This window comes from Sturnira hondurensis, unplaced genomic scaffold (genome assembly GCF_014824575.4).
Source record: "Sturnira hondurensis isolate 20B ecotype Veracruz unplaced genomic scaffold, ASM1482457v3 Scaffold0017436, whole genome shotgun sequence".
Classification (NCBI taxonomy): Eukaryota; Metazoa; Chordata; class Mammalia; order Chiroptera; family Phyllostomidae; genus Sturnira; species Sturnira hondurensis.
Genome location: NW_028090067.1, coordinates 16,569,523 through 16,589,850, shown reverse-complemented (window position 1 = coordinate 16,589,850; position 20,328 = coordinate 16,569,523). Strand labels below are relative to the sequence as shown.

The 20,328-nt window shown below is 58.8% G+C and overlaps 1 protein-coding gene across 3 annotated transcripts in view; it reads right to left on the bottom strand.

The window, feature by feature from the left end:
• Positions 1–20,328, bottom strand: part of TRIOBP (TRIO and F-actin binding protein) — a 52,631-nt gene that overhangs the window by 1,829 nt on the left and 30,474 nt on the right. For 2 of the 3 annotated variants that reach the window (XM_037067863.1, XM_037067864.1), the window contains 10 exons: positions 14,540–14,596; positions 12,047–12,115; positions 11,837–11,926; positions 11,331–11,440; positions 9,346–9,871; positions 8,598–8,708; positions 3,360–3,507; positions 1,646–1,748; positions 906–1,065; positions 725–835 (listed from right to left, as the gene is read on the bottom strand). In XM_037067863.1, the coding sequence (XP_036923758.1) occupies positions 725–835; positions 906–1,065; positions 1,646–1,748; positions 3,360–3,507; positions 8,598–8,708; positions 9,346–9,871; positions 11,331–11,440; positions 11,837–11,926; positions 12,047–12,115; positions 14,540–14,596 (1,485 nt within the window). Of the gene's footprint in view, positions 1–724; positions 836–905; positions 1,066–1,645; positions 1,749–3,359; positions 3,508–8,597; positions 8,709–9,345; positions 9,872–11,330; positions 11,441–11,836; positions 11,927–12,046; positions 12,116–14,539; positions 14,597–19,446; positions 19,628–20,328 lie in introns of those variants that run through there. The other variant, XM_037067865.1, reaches the window with a different exon arrangement.

Here is a 20,328-nt window from a genome sequence, read left to right as displayed (position 1 = left end):
GACCCACTGCTCCTCAGGGGCACACTCTCTCCCCGTTGTCCACACCATGGCCCTACTCTGAGCCTGAGAGGCTGGGGCTCTCCACAAACCACCTCGTTAACCCCTCCCCAAGCCCTGAGGGGCAGGTGTTGCTATCCTGACTTGACCAAGGAGGAGACAGTTTCAGCCAGACTGAGGAGGCTTCAAAGCTCAGAACCAGACTGCCGGTTAAAATCCCAGCTCCCACGCCAACTAGCTGTGCGACCTTGGGCTAGGTACTTGACCTTCCTTCCTGTGTCTCAGTTTATCTGTAAATCAGGGATAGCAATAGCATGTACCTCATAGGGCTGTTAGGAAGATTTGGTGAGTTAAGAACTTTGGCTTATAGTTCCAGGCACAGAATAAAGCCATGTATGAATGTGCGCAAAAGGAAACACCACGGTAATACTGGGACCAGGCCGGTACCTCCTCACTGCGACTTCTCCCAGTAAGAAAGGTGCTATCCCTGTTTTACAGATGAACTACCGGGGCTTAGAAAGGTGAGGCAGCTGCCCTGGTCACACAGCAGGTAGGGCAGGGCCTGGATGGGCGGGCTGGACTCTGACTCCAGCACTGCCGGGCACGCAGCAGGTGTCTTCCTAGCTGTGCTGGCCCCTCCTCGCTGGGGCCCAGACCCTCAGGCGCCCTCCCCACGCCCGGGCTCTGAGGACTAGCCGGGCTGCCTGGTGTGCCAATAGGCCCTCACCTCCAGCTCACAGGAGCTCCGCTCGCCACGTCCACAGCCACTGCCCGTGCCCTGTGAGGCGATGAAGCCGCGCAGCCGATCGATCTCCTCGGACAGGCGGGCATGCAGCTCCTGGAGAGGTGGGATGGTCAGTGCAGGGCTGAGGGGCGCCCATGCCCCAGCCCGCCGGGGCCAGGCTCACCTGATTGTGGCGCAGCAGCTCCTGGCCCTCCTGCTGGCAGCACCGCAGCGTGTGCTCGCGCTCCTCGGCCTGCCGGGTCAGGGTGCCGATCTCCAGGCACTTCTGCGAGTACTGCTCTGACAGCACCTGCAGCTCCCGCTTGAGCGCCTCCATGTCGGACCTGCCCAGGGCACCAGAGGGGAGGGGCGTGTGGGCTCGCCTGCCCTCCGCCAAGCACGGCGTCAGGTCGGCGTCAGGTCGTGGCAGACTCAAAGCAGCCCGGGCCTCCTGAGCTCCCACCCCAGCTTTGCTTTCAGCCCAACTGCGGGGCTGTGAACAGGGGACAGTCTCTTGTGGCTACAGGAGCCTCCTCTGTGAGGGGTGGGCTGGAAGAGCCGTCCCTAAAGCTGCTGCAGCCCCGACACTCCAGACCTGCGCCCTGCAGCAGGGAGGCGGAGCGGCTGGCCGAGGGTGATACTGCAGCCCAGCTCTAGGAGGAACAAATGAGGGGAAAGGGAGTGTGGAGGCCACGACCAGCCAGACAGAAAGGGGCCTGAAGAAGTGTGTACGTGGATGGCAGGGGGGTGTGTCACCCTGTGCCACAACGACAGCAGTGGAGTCTCAGGCGGGGACACACTGACGTGTCCTCTGCCAAGGGGTCTCAGCACAGGTCCCCGACTCATGAACAGCAGTGTAGGCAGCTGGGCCCCTGGCTCATAGGGAGCGCAGCCTGCAGACCCCCAGCCCAAGTGCCATCTTACTGATGCTGCTTCCGGAGGCCGTCTGGGCCCTGCTGGAGACTCCGTGTCTTGCTCAGCTCCCGGCTCAGCTCTTCCTGGTAGGCCTTCTTCATGGCTTCGATGGCTGGAAGCAGGGCAGAGAAGCGATGGGAAAACTGGGACGGGGTCAGCAGCACCAAACTCTACACCCTCTGAGGCAGGAGTGGCATGCACAGAACACAGGACCAGGCTGTGTGGTGAACTGAGTGGCTTTGGGGAAGTTGCTTGACCTTTCTTTCTAAGCCTGTCTAGCAAAAGGGGATAACAATCCCTGTCTGGTGGACGCTGCTGGGGAGACACCTTAGTGCTGATGACTGGTACCTCTTGTTAGTGATGGCTAGATAGGGCCCCACACAGACCACTGTCCCTGCACGACCTGGAAGGTCCTTTAACAAGAGCCACTGGCTCTGCCCAGCTCAGTGACCAAGAGTACAGGCTCAGCAGTCGGTAAAAATCTAGGCAACTTTGCTCCGGGGACTTAACCCTCTGTGCTGCAGGTCCCCTCTCTGGAAGCAGGGTTAAAACAGCACCGTCTCCCATGCGTGAGCAGCAGATGTGTGTAAAGCACCCAGCAACACGCAGCTCAGACACAAGCTCCTGGTTTATCTTTCACACTGAGAGCTCCTGAGGACCGAGTCTCTTCACACTCACACAGGGTCAGTGTGAGGGTTAAACGAGCCCTCACCCCTCGTCTCAGCTATGATTCCAAACCCAAAGCTCTGAACATGAAGTTTTTCCTAACTTTTTTGGAGTTGAGACAATCCCTGACCTGAACAGACATAAGGCTGTTTGAGGTCATTATTTACCCACCTAGGGTGACATTAAGATATTTCACTTTGAAAACCTTAGTGTGAGCTTTCAGGGGGAAATCCAGACCCTGCTGGGGGCGGGGGGACACCTAATACATGCACTGGGCTATGTTCCTAAAATGCAAAATGCACCGGCCCCAGGGCTTGGCACGAGGGGCCATGGGCTGAGTGTGTGAAGCAAGTGGCAGGCAGTAAGTCCGGGATCATGTGATCTCTCATCTCCGTCATTCTACGACCCCCTGAAGGGACACGGGCTGCACCAGGTGGGCAGTTGACAGAGGCAAGGAGCTGCCTGGCACCTTGCTCTCCCATCTCTGTCCTGGGAGAGCAGAGGGTGACTTCAGACACGACTTTGCAGTCAGGGCACTCTGGGCCCCGACTCCAGCTTCTGCTGCCTCTAAGCTGTGCCATCTGGGACAAATCCCTAACCTCTCTGAGCTCCCGTTTACCATCTGTAAACTGGGCTGCTCCCTTGGGCACTGCAAGGACTAGGACTGGATAACGGCGCTTGGTAAGCGCTCACACTTTGCCCCGCTCTCCCGGGTCTGGCCTGTGAGACATCCCCTGTGAGAACTGGCTGTGAGGCTGAGCAGTGTCTCCCCCGTGTGTGGCATAGGCCTGGGCACGGAGTTGCAGCTCAGTGTGTACGTGGCTCGAGGAGGACCTTCCAGAGGCTGCAGGGCCCGAGGGGCGCACTCATAACTGACAGGGAAGTGTCCTTTTGTCGCCTCACTTCCTCCTCAGGTAGGGTCAGAGGCCAGTTCTGCGGGCTTCCAAGTCCTCCCGATCCCTTACCCCAAGTCTGGCACCAAGACCCCAGCCTCTTATTTGAAAACCTCCTGAATCCAGAGAAGAGGAGCCTCGGCTTGGAGGCTCAGGGGCCTCACCTGAGGCTGTGGCGGCCGTCTCCTCGGCCAGGAGCCACTCCTTCTCCTGCTGCAGCCTCTGCAGCTCCCGCTCGTGGTGCCGCTGCAGCTCCTCCATCACCTGCTGGTGCGAGGACTCCATCTCTGCCAGGCTGCGCTCCCACGCCTCCTGCAGGTGGGAGGCCAGCGGGTCACGTGGGGCCCCATTTCGGCCTCAGGGGCAGGCCTAGCCTGGGGCCCAGGTTCCACCTGGACCCCGGCATCACCAGCCTGCACCTGTTCTATCTGCCCTCTACTCCCCCATCTACAAACCTCACCCCGTCATTTTTCTGCTTCAAACCCTTCTGAGGCTCCTATCCTGCAGGGTCCAGTACGTTTGCAGTTCTGACCCTTGTAGCTTCACCCCTGGCCCTTCCCTCCCAAGAAACCTCAGTTGTGAAAACGAGTTCACGGCATGTCATGCCTCTGGGCTGGAGCTCATGCTGTTTCTACTACCTAGAACATTATTTTGCATCTTTCTCTCCCTGGGTAAATCACCTGACCTGTGGCCCAGTTTAAATGTCCTCTGTCTCTGGAAAACCTCTCCTGCCGCCAAAAGCCTTGCTTCTTCCTGCCAGACCACAAGTTCCCTGAAGACAGGGAAGATCGGGTCCCGCTCAGAGTCCCCGGGGTCCGGGCCGGGGCCTGATCTGCAGACCTGACTGGGAGAGTCACGGCGACGGGGCCCGTGGAGGGCAGTCTGATGGCACTGATGCATGTTTAATGACGCCCCCCGTGACCCAGCAGGTCCACTCATAGGAGTGGCCCCACGGAAAGTCACATGTGCACAGAGACTGGGAGGAGGGCATCCCTGTGGCAAGATGGCAACACACAGGAACTGGAAACAACCTAAATGAACAACTCTTAAATAAATGATGAGACCCAGCGTCACAAAGGGCACAGCAGCTATTAAAAGACAGGGCTGCCCACACAGGCTGCGGGGAAAGGAGTCTGCAGAGTGAGGTGGTAAAAGCTGGCTTCTGGCAACAGCCCGGGGGCAATCCCACTCAGGGAGACAAACGCACAGAGCCTGACCCACAGGGCACGTACGCAAAAACTCAGAAAAGGACACAGGGAGGCCCAGAGCTGGTCCCCACAGATGTCCAGGCCCTGCACCCTGGAACCGCATGTGTCACCTTACACTCGGTGGCGGGGAACTGAGCTGGCTGATCACGTGACCTTAAAAGAGCTAGGTCATCCTAGAGGACGCACAGGCGCAGTGTGGCCATGGGGTCCACAGGCGTGGAAGAGGAGGCAGGAGAGCAGATGGAGGGAGCAGTGGCCGTGCAAGGTTGGGGTGGAGTTGACAAGGACCCAACTCCATACACTTTGAAGATGAAGGAGGGGCCACAAGCCACGGAAGGTGGGCAGCCACTAGCTGCTGAAAAAGGCGAGAAACTGGATCCTGCCCAGAGCTCACAGTAAGAGATGCAGTCTTACGGCCACCTGGGTTTCAGCCCGTCCACAGCCACACTCGACTTCTGTGCTCCCAAACTGAGAGATGATGAACAGGACACTACACAGAGGTGCTCAGGTGACCAGGTCACCCTAGGTGACCCCTGGGCCATGGGTGTGGGGGAGGGAGGCCCCAGGCAGGGGAAGGAGAATCCATGTGTTTATTTCTACCCTCGTTTGAATTATTTATGAAAATGTAAACCTATTTCTTATGTAATTAAAAAATATTTAAGATCATTATGCCCTGGCTGGTGTAGCTCAGTGGATTGAGCGCGGGCCTGCAAACCAAAGGATAGCAGCAAGATTCCCAGTCAGGGCACATGCCTGGGTTGCAGGCCGGTTCCCAGCAGGGGATGCATGAGAGGCAACCATACATTGATGTTTCTCTCCCTCTCTCCTTCCCTTCCCCTCTAAAGATAAATAAAATCTTTTTTTAAAAGTTTAAAAAATTAAGATTATTAAAAAGGGAAGGGGAAGAGCCAGGAAGAACCAAGGCATGGAGGGTCAGATGAGAAAGTGTATTCCCTCAGGGCACAGGGCACTCACAGTGACGGGGATAACACCCATACCTCTACCGGCCACACTTCAAAGGCCACTTTGGGGGAAGGGCAAGGGCAAAGGCAAGGCCATTGGGGTCCAGGTGTTCTAGGTAGTGAGACGGGTGTCTGTCCCGCTGGGACTCGGTGCCTGTCCTCTGTTTTGGAGGACCCTGCTTTGGAGCCCTAATCCTGGCTGTGCCCTGGAGTGAACTCCAACAAGCCCCTTCCCTTCTCCGAGCCTCAGTCTCCTCATCTGTAAAACAGGGCCCAGAAAACCAACTCCCAAGGGTCCCCAAAGTAAGCCAGCACCCAGCTGCAGAGCCCACCCGCCTGCAGAGATCAGAGAAATATGGGGGTGGAGACCTGCTCTCAAAGGGCCAGTCAGGCAGGCAGAGCCTGTAGCTGGCAACAGGGGCTGGGGGGCTCAGGGGCTCTTGTCAGGAGACGGAAACCAGCTGACATGGATCAAAGTGGACAAAGAGAGCCCGTGGCCCCCAGTACAAAAACATGGAAGGGTTGCCTCCCCTTTGCTAGAGAGGCATTATGGCTCCAGACCCCCAGCTGCTGAGCTGTGGCGGCAACCCCGCCAACTAAAAGAGGGACGTCCGCTTGGCCTAGGATACCAGGTTGGGAACTCCCTCCCCAGCTGTCACCTCTCCAGGGTCCACTGAATCACCAGCTGCTTCCTCCAGTGTGTGAGGGGGCACAGACGGCTGAGCTCCTCTTCTCTGGCCACCTCTGTATGTTGGGCCACTTTCCATCCCGTCTTCGGCTCTCCATGTCCCCTTTGGCCCCTTCTCACTGCCCCTGCCAGTTCTGCCTGCTCCCTTTGTCCACCCAACCTTGCGAGACAGGACGCTGACAGCCCTGCGGGTGCCCAGTGGGGTCCCCGGGGGCCAGGAGGCCTGCACTGCAGGCACAGACCTGCCTCCAGCTCAAAGGCCTGGCCTCCCCTCTGGGCCTCAGTTTCCCTATCAGTAAGCTGAGAAGTTAGAGAAGTGCTTTCCAAGCTTCATTTTAGTGGCAGAAGCCATTTTCCAAAGGAAATCGAACGCACATTCTAATAGTAAAATGGGCGAAGGCGAAGCTGCACTGATCCCCAGCAGGTAGGAACGGACCCACAGGAAAAGCCGTCCCTGGGAGACCCCGGCTCCACAGAGCACAGCTGCGGCCCTCGGGGTGGGGCCCCGGGCCCGGTGTTGGGCCCCATCCTGCCTGGGGATGCCCCCCCACCCCTTCCTTTGGCCTCAGGGGAGCCTTGGACAATACTGGTCCCTACCCTCTCCCCCTTCCCCTTATCAGGCGACCCCCAAGCTGGCCCTCCAAGTCAGGCCCGAATTCCCCTGGGCCCTGGTCTTCCTTCAACTGAACCACTCAGCCCCAGACGGGCCCCCAGGCCACGGCAGCAGCCCTAACCTTAGGGCTCCCGGGTTCCCCTGCGGCCCTGCTTGGGCCTCGTCACCCAGTCCTAAACCCTCCTCCTCCCACACACTCCTCTGCGTCCCTCTCTTCCTCAGTTATCATTCTAGCTCCTGACACTGGCCTTGGCCCCGCCCCTCCGAAACTGCCTTCCCAATGCCACTGTCAGACCCCAAATCCCCTCGGGTGTTGGGGACAAGATCCCAACTCCTTGGCCTGGCAGTCGAGGTCTCCAAGACAGGCGCCCACCAGCCTTCCATCACAGCGCATGCCCGCGCCCCACCAGGGCTCGGCTCCGTGCCCACCCCAGGAAGGCTTCCTGAGAGCCTGCACAGCAACCTCTCCCCTCGGAAGTTCCAGAAGGCCCCTCTGCTCAGAGCCTGGGGTCCCAGCATGCTCTTCTGCTTCAGGCAGTGGTGTGCGGACTACAGGCAGCTGATTATCTAACTTTTAGGAATTTGGTGACGTAGTTGTTAAGTACTGGCCATTATTAAAAATAATGTGAACTTATAATTAATTACATTAAAAACAAAGCTGATACTCAAAATTCATCACTTCTTCATTAGTTCACCGCATTTTATTATTGTCTGTGCTGGAGGCTATTGGTCTTCTGCGCCTGTGTGGTGGGAGCGCTCTAGAATGGTGCGCAGGCGTCCTCCCACCTCGCACTCGGGTCCTCCGGCCCCAGGGGGAGAACTTACACCATGGACATTGGTAAACGCTACAAATCAGGACTCAACGTATTGTTCTGTTGATAGTCTAGACTTAGGCGAGTGGTGAGAAAACGATAACAATGCAGGTGAAAGTTAAAAGTGTGCCACATCTATGACCACCACACTGTAAATACAACACAAACCTGAGGAAATGCTTGTGAGAAAATATCCTCAGTAGAGAAGTATCACCCAGCTCAACCAAAAACTCGCTCATGACATTGACCAAGGAAAGTTTCAACACGTTTCTCGTCTTACTCGGTAACATAAGCAAAACGCCCACCAACACTCATGCTAGAGCAACACTTGTCTGTCGGCTATGGACACGAGCGTTCAGAAAAACCCATGACAGTGTTCTGAGAAAACTCAACTTGCTGTGTGGAAGTTACAATAAAAATATGATGGACTTTCTATTTGTAAGCTGTGTACTAAACATGCTTTGTATCAGTATAATTTACAATCAACATGTATATACATATAGTGTATATTTAAGTACGTGTGTACGCACACAAGTATTTTTTCTGGAAAGCTAGTTGTCCCCATGGTGACAATCAAAAGTGTCTGCAGACATGGCCAAAGGTCCCCAGGGGAACAGAGTCAGCCTCAGCTGAGCACTTGTCGGAGGTGGCCTGTGTGTCCCACGAGGGCCCCTGGAGGCCTCCCAGCCCTGCAGGGCTCTCATGAGGGCCCAGCCTGGCAGGCGCGGGCAGGGTCTCCCTGTTGAGGGAGTGCCTCCCAGGAGCTGCCCACTGGGCTGCCCCCCCACACGGGCTCCCTGCTTTCCCAGAGCAGGGTAGGGAAGGCGGACTAAGTGCAGTGTCACATGAGGGTGGATGTCAGACCCGAACTCTGACATCTGTAGGCCAGCTGACCTTGGGCAAGTCACGCGACCTCTCATAGCCCAGAGGCCTTGTCTATAAATAAATGGGCAGGGAGCTCACGTCCACCCGTCGGAGCGATTCAATGAGGCAACATATGTCAGATGCCGCCCACGGTGCTGGTGCACAGGAAGGGCTTCCAAAGCATTAGCTGTTTTCTGAAAACATGGCAACCAGAAACTTGCCCCCCTCCCCCAGAAAACAGCTCTTCAGCCTCACCTGTGAGATGTAGCCCCGGGGGGTGTGGCCATCCTCCTGGGGCCTGGGCGCACTCGCAGGAGCCTCCCCTTGCAGGCGCCACGCCTCCAGCTGGGCACGAAGAGACTGGACCTGAGGAGGGAGGAGAGGAGGTCAGCGGGGGACTGGGAGTGGAGACGGCGCTGGCGAGAGGCAGCAAGGAGCTCTGGATTTGAGACGTGGCCCTGGTGGGAGGTGCAGGCAAGGGGCAGGTTCCGGCTGTTTCCCAGATGGCGGGGTCAGAGCTGGGAGAACTCTGGCCCAGCAAAGACCAGATGGGCCTGGGAACAGACCAGGGCAGCCGCAGGTCTGGGCATCATGCAGGTGGCAGGGGAACCCTGTGTGCGCCTCAGCGCCCCGTCAGTGAGGTTGCAATGAGATCTACCCTAGGGGACCCGAGGCCACTGTGAACAAGTATGAGCCCTATAGGTCAACGGGGCCCAAGACAAAGCACTCCATAAATGGTATCTCTTTCCTCTTCTCTTCTGTGGTTTCTGAGGACAGAACTAACAAGGAAAAAGAAAAATGAACAAACAAGGAAACAAACAAAAAACCCAAGGTCCAGAGAAGAAGATCCCAGTTTACCAGGAGGCTGGGGTGTTGGACACTGGATCAGGGGTGAGCGCCCCATTGCTGTAGGTATGCATGATAAATGCCATAATGCGACGGTAGGGACAGGAGGGGTGTTGATGGGGTGAGGGGGCTCCCACAGGCCAGCTGTGATGTCTACCTCCTTCTCCAGCGCCTCATGGCTGTCACTCGGGGGGCTCCGGCGCTCCCCACGGCTCTGGTTAAGCAAGGCAGTGAGAGGCACCCGCTTGTTCTCCCGCAGGGGCAGCTTCTCCAGCTCCTGCCACTTCTTCTCGATCTCCTCACTAAGCCGACTCTGCTGGTCCTCAGTCAGGGGGGCCCCCAGGCCCCGGCGGGGCCCCTCGCCAGCTGGTGTCTCTGTGGTCCTGCTGTCCACGGCCTCGAACCACCTGCGTCGCTCCTCAGAGCGCTGGGCCAGGTCCCGCTCCAGCTCCTCCTGCTTGGCGGGGCGCTCGAGAGTGCGCGCCGGGGTGCGGGCCCGCTGCGGGGAGCCCTGAGTCAGCGGGGAGAGCTCCACGTAGTCCAGGGACGGCCGCTGTCCATCCGCCTTCCGAGGGCCGCCGCGGCTGATGACCTCGGAGCCCACGCGCTGCTCCCCGGCCTTCACGGGGCCCTTCTGGGAGCTGTAGCTATGCAGCGTGTTCTCCTTGTTGCAGTCTGAGAGCCTAGGGCACCAGCAGAGCCACGTCAGGCAGGGTCTTGCCCACTCGGTCCTGACACAAGCACTCATGGAGTGCCACCTGCATGCCATGGCCTGGGGACGCACCCAGCCGAGGAAACAGCCTGACCCAGAGGTGAGAACTAAAGCTTCACCATTAACGCGCCCTGGGAACCACCTCACCCCCACCGCCAACCAGCAGAGGGACCAGGCTGCCCGGCATCCCTCTGCGCCCCAGTCACTCATCTGTGACAGGGGACAACAATGCCTCTCACAGGATGAGTGTGAAGATGAGGTGGCTAAATGTGCGCAGAGCAACCAGGAAGCCTGTGCTGAATGGTGTCAGAAGGTTATCATTAAAGTATGGTTTGAGACAAGGTCCTGGGTTCAAGGGGCTCACAGTGGGACAGGGGAGATGCCCGTGGCCACTGCTGAGGAGGTGACACTGGGGAGACCTGAGAGCTGTGGCAGGGCTCCCCTCTTCTGTAACAACAGCTGGGTATTTGGTCACCCAGCATCCCTTGCAGCAATGGGTGGCCATGTGCCCACATCCTGCCCAGTGGAAGTGACAGGTGGCGCCCTTTACAGGACTGGGTGTGCCCTCGCCTGGCTCCTGCCTGCGGCTCCAGGAGAACCCGGGCAGCTTCCTGAGCCGCAGGCAGAGATGTGAGTCGAGGGCCACAGAGCTGCCCATCAGGTGCCTCTGCACTGTCCTGGGGAGAAAAATGAACCTCTCCTGGTTTAAGCCACCGTGTCTGGAGCCCTCTGTTACAGCAGCAGAGGGCACACACGAAGTAACAGTTTGGCTGAACTGTGCTTCAGTTCGCAAAGGGCTTCTGCGCACATTCTCACGACAAACAGTCTGAAAGATGAAGAATCTGAAACTCGGACAAGAAAGCCCCTGGCATCAGGGCTAAACAGCCAGGCTGCAGGACGACAGGGGGACTCGCGCTTGACGCCCCTCAATACCAAGTCTCCACGCCTGCTGCCCAGCAGCCCTGAGCCCCAGTCCCATGGGCATCCGGGGTTTACGTGGTGTGGGGGCTCTACCACCGGTAACTGAGCCCTCCCCCTACTTGACCCACGGGGACCTCAAAAGGGAGTGAGCTCCCCTCCCAGACAGCCCAGCCACCCCCTCTCCCCAACACAGGACAAGACACAGGTCCCACAGCCACATACAGACAACCAACCAGCCACCCGGGGGGGCCTCTGACTCACTGGCATCTTCTCCAAAGAGCTGAAGCCCCTCCCCACCTTTTCAGGATGGACAGAGAGGGACAGCACTCAACCCCAAACCCTCAATGTACTTCTGGGGGACAGCCAGGAAGGCTCACTGCCCTCTCCCCATTTTGTTGCTAGAGAAGCCGAGCCCCAGAGAGCACAGCCAGAGGGCCCGCAGGTGAGTGCCAGAACATCACTCAAGGATGCAGGTGCCTCCCCAGAGCTCGGTCCAACCCAGCACATACTTGGTGACATCTGGGGCTGAGGTGGGACGCACGGTCTTTCTCAGAGCTTCGATCCAGTTCCTCCGGATGCCCGAGGTCATGGCCGACAAGGTGTAGACAGCATCCTTAGTCTGCAAGTCCACCCCACAGGTAAGTTGCCACACGGCTAGCCCCACTGCTCCCTCCCCGCTATGGGCCCCAGGGAGGGGGCCCTTCCCTCCCAAGAGGGTGTCTAAGGGTCTGGAGCCTGGAGGTGAGAAGGAGCAAGTGCAACACCTCCCCTCTACCACCCAGTCTCAGAAGAGCCCCACGACTCCAAGGCCTCCCCAGCATTTGAACCGTCACTGCTGGTGACGCCGGGCTCTCCCCAAATGTGTGTCGGCAGCAGAGCTCCCGACTGGCTCTGAGGACGGGTCTGTGTGGCTGAGTGACACAGCCAGTCTCTGACGAGAGCCACGCTCCACACCACCCCTCCTCTGGGGGGCCACGCAGTCAGGCTGCCCGCCTCCCACCACACACAGCCTCACGTGAATCTGGAAGCCATAGTTGCGCTGCACTGCGTACTCGGTGACGTCGGTGCAGGAGCGCAGGTCAATCTCGCCGTCCAGCTCATCAGCCTGCAGCAGGAAGGCCACGGCAGTCCGTGAACTCCAGCGACCCCGCCCAAGTCCTCCAAGCCCCTTCCCGGACCCTCCAGCACCCGACAGGGGCGGGAGCCCTCTCGCCCCCTGTCTTACCTCCTCAGCGGTGGAGTCCCTGTAGTACTTGAGGCTCGAGTCGGTCAGCACAAACCAATGCTTCTTCCACTGCGAAGGGGGGGCGGTGGAATGAGCGAGCCCGTGTGCGCCACTCTTCAGGCGCCCGGGTGCTGCCAGGCCAACTGTTCTGCGCACAGCAGGGGCCTGGCACCCTCTGCACCCTGCCGAGGGTGGGGGTGGGGGTGGGGCAGAGCGAGAAAACCCGCAGCTGAAGCCTGGCCCTCCATGTCCTTTCTGAGCAGCAGGGGCAGCATCTGTGAGACGGGTCAGCGTCTCCTCAGTAACCACGCCCCCTCCCCTTCTGGGGGCCCTCCTGGAGCCGTGAGCACTGCCGTAGGCATGCCGATCCTTTCTGCCAAGATCGCTAAGGCTCCTACAAGCACATGCCCCCAGTTCAGACCAGGAAGGGGTCCTGATCTGTGTAAGGCCAGAACTCCCAGGTCCTTTTGCATCTGCCCCTCTGGGTCTCCTCGGTTGCCAAGGGCAGGTCTCCCAGAGAGCAGGACTGGCAGGTTTATGATTTGGGCACCTCTCTGTAGTGCCTTTCTCTGCTCCAGCTCAGGTGAGACTGGCAGAACACGCTGGAGAGGAGAGGGGCGGCGTGGTACTGAGTGCACCAAGCTCAGCCCTTGGCTTTTGGCCACTTGCTGGAATGCTGCTCAGGGCCCACCCACTGTCACGGTCAGTGCACGTCACCCAGTCCCCGGCGTCTCCTGGGGCTCCCACATGTCACCAACCTACCCACACTCTTTATTATTTCAAGTACTTAGGGTTTTTTTTTCTCAAGAAAATGGTAAGTTTTCAAGGACGGGCCAGGATGACACTTTCTACTTCTTTCTACACTGCCTCCCCTCGCATTCAAGAGGCCAAGGTTACAACCATGTTATCTCTTGCCAGCTGAGTGCCTTTAGTTAAATATCTTGACCTCTCTGAGCTTTGGTCTTCTAACTCACAAAGTGGGGCTAACAGGAAGTCCCTAAGCGTTCTTGTGAGGTTGGATGTTCCTGCCTCACCCTCCTATGTCTCCCATGGAACTTGGCGCAGGGTTGGCACTACACGGTCGGGACTGCTTTAAAAGGCTGGCCCCTCAGAACACCCTGCTCTCACTGAGCATCCTGGGCTGCTGCTCAGGACCGCCACTGTCCCTCTGTCCCGTGGGGCAGGGGTTCTGCGCCAAATGATGTCCCAGGCCCTCCCAGGCCTAGTCCATGACCGTCTGTGGTGGGAGCCAGGCGGAACTCCACGGGTCTCAGGTGCCCCGAGTCCCAGGCCTGGGTCTGTCCGAGGTACTGCTGGGACCAGAACAGATTGAAGTCCTCATGGTCCTGTCTCCTGGCCGCACACGGGGCTGGCTGGCTGAGCCCCCAGAGCCCTTCCAGCTTGGACATTCCTAAACCCCGTGCAAGAGAATGAGTAGCGGCCAGTTCTGGGTGGGGCCCATCATCTCTGCCCTTTAGAGACACAGGGTGGGGAGGCCAGGATGGGTCACTGGCAAGGCGCCAGACCTCGTGTGAGGCTGGAGCCCAGCCACCAGAGGACGGCGAGTAGGCGGCGGGCACAAAAGGCTGTGGGCTGGAGGGAATAAAGCATGTGGGTCGGAAACACAATGCGATTCGCTTTGGCTCCAAGCCTCCTGGCATGTGGGCTGCACACAGACCCAAGCCACGAGCGCATGCAGGGCAGGGGTGGGAAGACGTCCCCTCCCAAGGTGGGTGGGCAGAAAGCCAGCACCAGCTCCAGCCCAGAAACTGAAAGGGCAGAGCCAGTAAGAGGCCACTGTCCCTTCTGGTCTAAGGATAGATACATCAGAGAAGGGGAAGGACTATGACTGAGGCCCTAGCAGACACTGGGGGCTATGTGGGACCCTTCACATGCTTAACATCTGTGACTGTTACCCACCCTGGAAGGAATCATCATTACCTACTATGCCCATTACACAGATGTGGCCACTGAGGCCAGAGAAAGCTGTGATTTGACCAGTGGGGCCCCAGGCCTGTGGGATTTTAAGAAATGCACTCTGAGCACCCCTGCCACCCCACAGTGTGGGGGATGCTGCACGACGGAGCTGTTGGAAATCTGTGCATGCCTCAGGCCAGATGGTCTCTGTGACCCCTCCCACCAAGACCCCTGGATACCCAGCAGGGTCAGTGAGAGGTGGGGACCAGGGGGCTCTTGGATGGGTATAGAGCCCGAGGGGCCAGGAGGTCCCCCACCCCCAGGACTCTTACACACTGCAGACTGCTCCAGGAAGCCTCTGCCTTCCCACTCCCACAACCTAGGGTTGGACAAGAAACACCCTGACCTCAGAGCTCCCATGTCTGCTCCCCAACCTGGACCCCCTCTACCCAGAGCCCAGGGGTCTCTACAAGGCTGCACAGGCCAGGGAAGCAGCTCGGCCTCCTGGGCTGCCCACGGGGACCTTACGAAGCCCTGCAGCAACCACCCACCTCCTCTCCACATCAGCCCTCCTACCTCTCCAGGCTCGTCCAAGATCGACATCCATCCCTTCTTGAAGTTAAGCAGATCGGGCTATGGGGAGATGAGGAAGCAGATGAGTCAGGCCCAGTGGAAAACCCAATGGGGCTGGGAAGGAGGGGATCCTGCACCCATCCTGACCCTGAGCCCTATGAGACTAAGGGCCTGGGAAGCCAGGAGAATGGGCTGAGGGCCCAGGTAACCCCTCGAATCCAGACAGGCTTCCCAGTGACGCAGCCCTGGCCCCCTTCCCCAACATCCGGCAATCTCTGATTGCCAAAGAGGGTGGACCAGGTGACCGCTCCCCCCCTCCCCGAGATGTTCAAGTTCCCCTCCCACCTGCCAATTTTCTCATCCAAGAATGGGAGAGAGGGGGGCCAAGAGAACACTGTCTGTAGAGAGACCCTCGGAGAGCTCAGAGAACAAACCAGACCAGCGGGGCGAGCAAACCATCCAGCTTCCTTACCGACAAGGCCCAGGCGGCCCACCAGGAAAATGCCTACTACTGCCACCCAACCCCAGTCCACTGGCCCTCCAAGGGTCCAACCACCCCTGCCCTTCCCTCATCTCCTGGAGACCCTGAAAGGTGGAGCCAAGCACAAGCTGGGGTCAGAGATCCTCTGGTCCTCCCTAGATTTCTGGATGGGCCATTCTTGGCAAGTCCTACCTGCCGAGTGCTGCCCAGGGGGGCACGGCCCCGGGGTCTGGGGGCTCCTAGCTGCAGCATATTCCACAGGGGCCTATGAGCTATGCACTCCCATCTAGGCCTAGCTAAAGAAGCTGCTCATTCTGGCATCTTCTCTGGCTAGGTCCATCTGGTGGGTGCCGAATACCAGACCCTCTCTGCCTGCTGGGGAGGCCTCTCTAGTCTAAGTCCCGGTCCCTCTGCAGAGTCTCAGCTCCTGCCCACTGGGAGGAGAGTAGGGCGGGCCAGGCTGGTGGGCAGGAGAGAGGCATCCACCTGTTGCCATGGCTCTGAGCCCACCTATCAGAGTCCACATCGCAGCCTCACCAGGCCAAGGTGTCTGGTTGCGTGACGAGAGCGGGTGGCATGGCTCAAGTGGGGTGGGTGGCCAGGAAGGCAGCTGGAAACCTGGAAACCAGAGCCACCTGACCTAACCACCTCCCCTGACCTGCCTTCCTAGGGAGCCCCCTTCTCCTCTTCATCAGCTGGAGGAGGTTGTCTGAGGAGCTTGGCTCAGGAGCCTGGACATTCAGAGTCCTGCACAGCCACAGCCAGCCCCTGGATCTCGGCAGGCTGACAGCCCCACCCTGCATACCTATCTGAGGGAAGGGACACAGGCTCTGTTCAGACCTGAGAAACTTCTGGATGGTGTTCATCCTATCTGCTCTACATTTCTCCCTGCCCTGTTCTCCAAATGTGCAGGCATCTCAAGCTGGGACTGAATGAAAACTGGTAGCCCTGCTCCTGGCCACCAAGTCATTTGGGTTCACCTGCATTCAGTCTGGAGCCTCCCATGGGCCCAGGACTAGGCAAGCTGTGGCCAGATCCCAGGGGAAACCTGCTGCACACATATCCACCATCCCTCACCCCGTCTGATTTCTGTGCTTACAGAGTCTCCATGCCCACCCTCTGGCCCTGAGGAGCCAGGCTTTCTGAGGGTGATCAGCCATGGACTTTCAGAGGGTGAGAAAGAGCTCCCCAGCAGGAATGACAGGCTGGGACTCCGAGGGCTGCCTGGGAAATGGGGCCACAGTCATATCCCCTCCTTGAGGCCATGTGGTAAATGATGTGGGGTCCTGCCCTCCTCAAGTTTTATGAGACCTGAATATGCCACCCATGGAAAAGCCCAGGGACCCTCTGGAAGTGGGTACAAACATGTCGTACACCACATGAGGCACAGGATGGTACAGCGACTTTGGGAGAGGAGGCTGCCAATTTGAGCTTTTAAACTGCTAGCAGGGGTGGTCCTACGGTCGCCAGGGAACCCACCCTGCCAGGGTCGAAGGTCTGATAACCTAAATTTCTGCACCTTCACACACAGCTCTCCAGGTCCCAGCCGCCTTTGCTCCACCTGCAGGAGGCTCACTTTGTCCTTCTCCTTAAAGGAGCACCCACCAGCTCCCACAGCCCACCCGCCGCCCTCTGGCTACAGGTCTGCACTGCCTCCCACCCACCTGGACCTTCAGCATGGCCTCCTCCATGCACCCTTTAGCAGAGGGACCCACTCAAAAAGGCCCAGTTGTTACAAGTCTGCTTAACACCGCCAGGGATGGCTCTAGGTGGCTTCAAAACAAAATCCAGTACACATGAAACTAATATAATAACATGTGTCAACTGTGATTTAAAAATGAAAACAATTTAAAAATGGGAAACAAGCAATCAAAAATCCAGCTGCCTTAGGATGGCACAAAAGCTGCAGCCCCACCCTTACAGCCTAGCTCCCCCCCCAGACCCCCGCTTTATGTCTCCACACATCCTCACTGACCCCCAACAACCAGGACTTCAGCCCGCCCCCCACATGCCTGTGTGCACTGCTCCACCAGCAGGCAAATCCCTCCTTGTGCTTTAAGACCCAGCTCAGTTGCCTCCTCTTGAGGCCTGTGTCCTAGTACGCACGTACCAGGCACCCTCCCCGGCCCCTCTGAGACGCATCTGCTGAACCCGTGGTTGTTTTGCATACATTTACTTGTCCTTCACAGGCTTGACTGGAAGCAACTCACAGGCAGGGACATGCACCATTCACCACCACCACTCCCCCATGATCCAGGGAATGTTTGTGGAATCTTATTTTTCCTTTCTTTTAAGTACCAGACTGTTCTAGACCAGGAAGTCAACCATGAACAAGAGATGTGGCCTCTATCCTGGTGGAAGTCAGGAAACAAACAGACGATAAACAAATGTACAGGTATATAATTTGATGCCAGGCAGGGGCTGGGGAATGAAGCTCGGGGGCAAGGCTGTCCCCGGCTCAAGCAAAAGGAGGTGGAGCAAACTGGGGCTCCCCAAGCCTCTCAGCATTTCCCCAGTCACAGCACCTTTCCCACCTGATCCGTACAGATCCCTGAGGTCAGGGAGATGGGGCCGGGATGGAGGGAAGGGGTGTATGAGAGGTACAGCAAGGACACCAGCCTGGAGCAGGCTCGGGACTGTCAGCAGTGATCGTCTGCCTCCTCTCTGCTTCCAACCTCTCATGGCTCCCCTGTAACCCCGACCAAAGCCTAAGTTCCTCCTGGCCTTTGGGCCCCCTTTCTGTATCTTCACTATTCCCCAAACGTGCCCCCAAGCCTTTGTGCTCACTGTTCCCGCCCCAGCCCATCTCCACCTGACCACCCCCTACAATCACAGGAAGGCTCCTCCCAGCCCCCCACGTGCTGCTTCCAGCAGCCTGACCTTAGCTGAGCACGTGCTTCCCCAGGAGAGGCAACTGTGTACATTTCTTATCTCCCCACCCCAGCGGAGAAGAACTGGGAGAAGAACTGGGAGAAGAACTGGGATAGCCCTTGGATACCAACTCAGGCTCAGCCAGGGCCCAGAGCTGTGTCACCTCTACACCTGGGTGACCTCATCTGCTAGATGGGGAGTTGCCATCAGCCTCTGGTGGATCATCTCTGATAATGCAAAAGCACCCAGTTCAGGGCTGGGCAGGCACTCCATGGGCAACAGACCACCCTCCCCCTGGCCTGGGGGCATGAGGGCAGGACATTGACTCAGCTCCACCTCCACATTCCTCTTTGGTCTCTGACAGGGCAGGGCAGGGCAGGGGAGGCTGCTGACGACAGGAAGGGCCAGCAGGGAGGTGGCAGGATGTGCGGAGGCCGAGGAAGTCCAGGCGGCGGACAGGTCATCATACTCACAGGGGCTGGGCCCTCTCCCCAACCACCCCGCCCCCAGCTGCCCAGACCACTTCACTGGCTCCTGGAAAGGGGACAGGCCCCTGCACATCCACACTCTGCCTAGAAACCCTCTCAACAGCTGTCACAGCTCCCCAAGGCACGAGTCAGAAACCAAAAGCAGCCCTGCCCTTCCCTTCCAGAACACGATGGGCCAGAATGACCTAGAAAGGAGCTACTCCTTTCCTCACACTCAGCATGACCTCGGGCAACTCACCAAAGCCTCTTTGCAAGCCTCAGTTTGTCCAACTGTAAAATGGGGGATAATGGGGAACTCAGCTGTGAGGCGTGATGTAACATTTAAGGCACAGGTTTTGATGCAACTAGGGTAAGGCTCACCTTCAACAGAAAGACATATACCCGCCATCGTGTCCCCCACCCCCATTCATGGGTACCCCAGCCAAAGCCCCCCGCGCTGCTGCGTTGGTGCAAGCCCAGGAGAATGTGGTATTCTGCCGCTCCAGAAATCCCAGGATGGGCTCCCTGACAAGGTGGGACGCAGCGACCCCTTCTCACCCACACAACCTCCCACCAGCCCCCAGAGAAGCGGGCAGTCTTCCCAAGCCCAGGTCAGCGAGACCCCTCGGACCCAAAAGGCGCCTCTCTCCGTCCCGAGCGAGCCCACAGCCCCAGGCCAGGGGCATCTGCGCTCCTCCCACGGTCCGGAGCCCGGGAGCCCCTACGGCTCTCGCAGCTTGAGGGAATCAGGTCAGGTCTTCACAAAGAAAACTGGACGAGAGGTGGGAAAGGGCCCCCCTGAACCGGTCCGTAACTGGTCTCGCAAAAGTGAGGACGGGGGTGCCCATGACGGAGCTTTCCCAAGCACTCAAGGTCTCCCGGGCTCCTGGCCCGGAAAGGTGAGGAGCAGGCTGGGGAGAGGTGAGGCAGGACGGCCGGCCCTGCCACCGGGGCCTCCCAGTCTTCCTGCAGAGACCTCCCCTTGCCTCCGGGAAGTGAGGAGGGGGCTGCCCAGGAGGGGAGCGGCTGGGCTAGGAGGTCGCTCTCACCCTGGCCTGAGGAGCGGAGGGGCTGCCCAGCGGGGTACTCACCGTCATGGCGGCGCCCCGGGGCGGCGGGAGCAGGAGGCAGGCAGGTGGAAAGGGCTCTCCCACCGGGCTCAGCGGCGCGGGAGTCCCGCCACCGCCACCGCCCCTCTCGGCTGCCTGCTGCTGTTCCTCCGGCCCTTCCCTTCCCCAGCGCTTCTCCGGCCCCTTCCATCCGCCCATAAAACTTTTTTTTTCAAACTTCCTGGGAGGACCCGGACGGGCCAATGGGTGGTGGAGAAGCCAGGACAAACAGCGGCTGGACCACAGGCAGGCCAATAGGAGTGCGGAACAGACCCGGGGGCGGGACCTGCTGCTACGGGACAGTCGCGCGAGGGCAGGACTGGCGGGGAGCGCAGGGCAAGCGGATGGGGGCGGGGAGAAGAGGGGGCGGACGCGCTTCGTTCGTTCGTGGCTGCACTGGGCGGAAGGAACTGTCCGGTGTGCAGGTGACTCGGTTCGGCCACCACGCTGCAACGCGGGGTGTGGCCCTCATTCACCTTTGCTAAGGCTCCCCGCCCCAGCCACAAGCCTCCGGACGCCGGAGTTTGATGGGGACCTGGGAAAAGCACCCCAAACTAACAGTTGAGCGGGTCCCACTCCCGGAGCCCTACTTGTTACTGTGTAATCGACTTTCGGCCTCACTACAGACTTGACAGGAAAGTGTCCTCGTCCCCATTGTACAAATGAGAAAACAAGCTCAGAGAGGTGAGCCGACTTGGTCACCTCTCACAGTAAGAAGGAACAGCGCTCTTGGACGGTAGTCTTTACCCAAAGTGGTCCTTCCGTAATCGCCCGCCCCTGTAAGTGGGTCTTTCTAGGCTTAAGAACCTCGGTTTGGGTTCCTGTGTGTGGGTTCTCACGTTCCCAGAGCATTTGGCAGTTCTT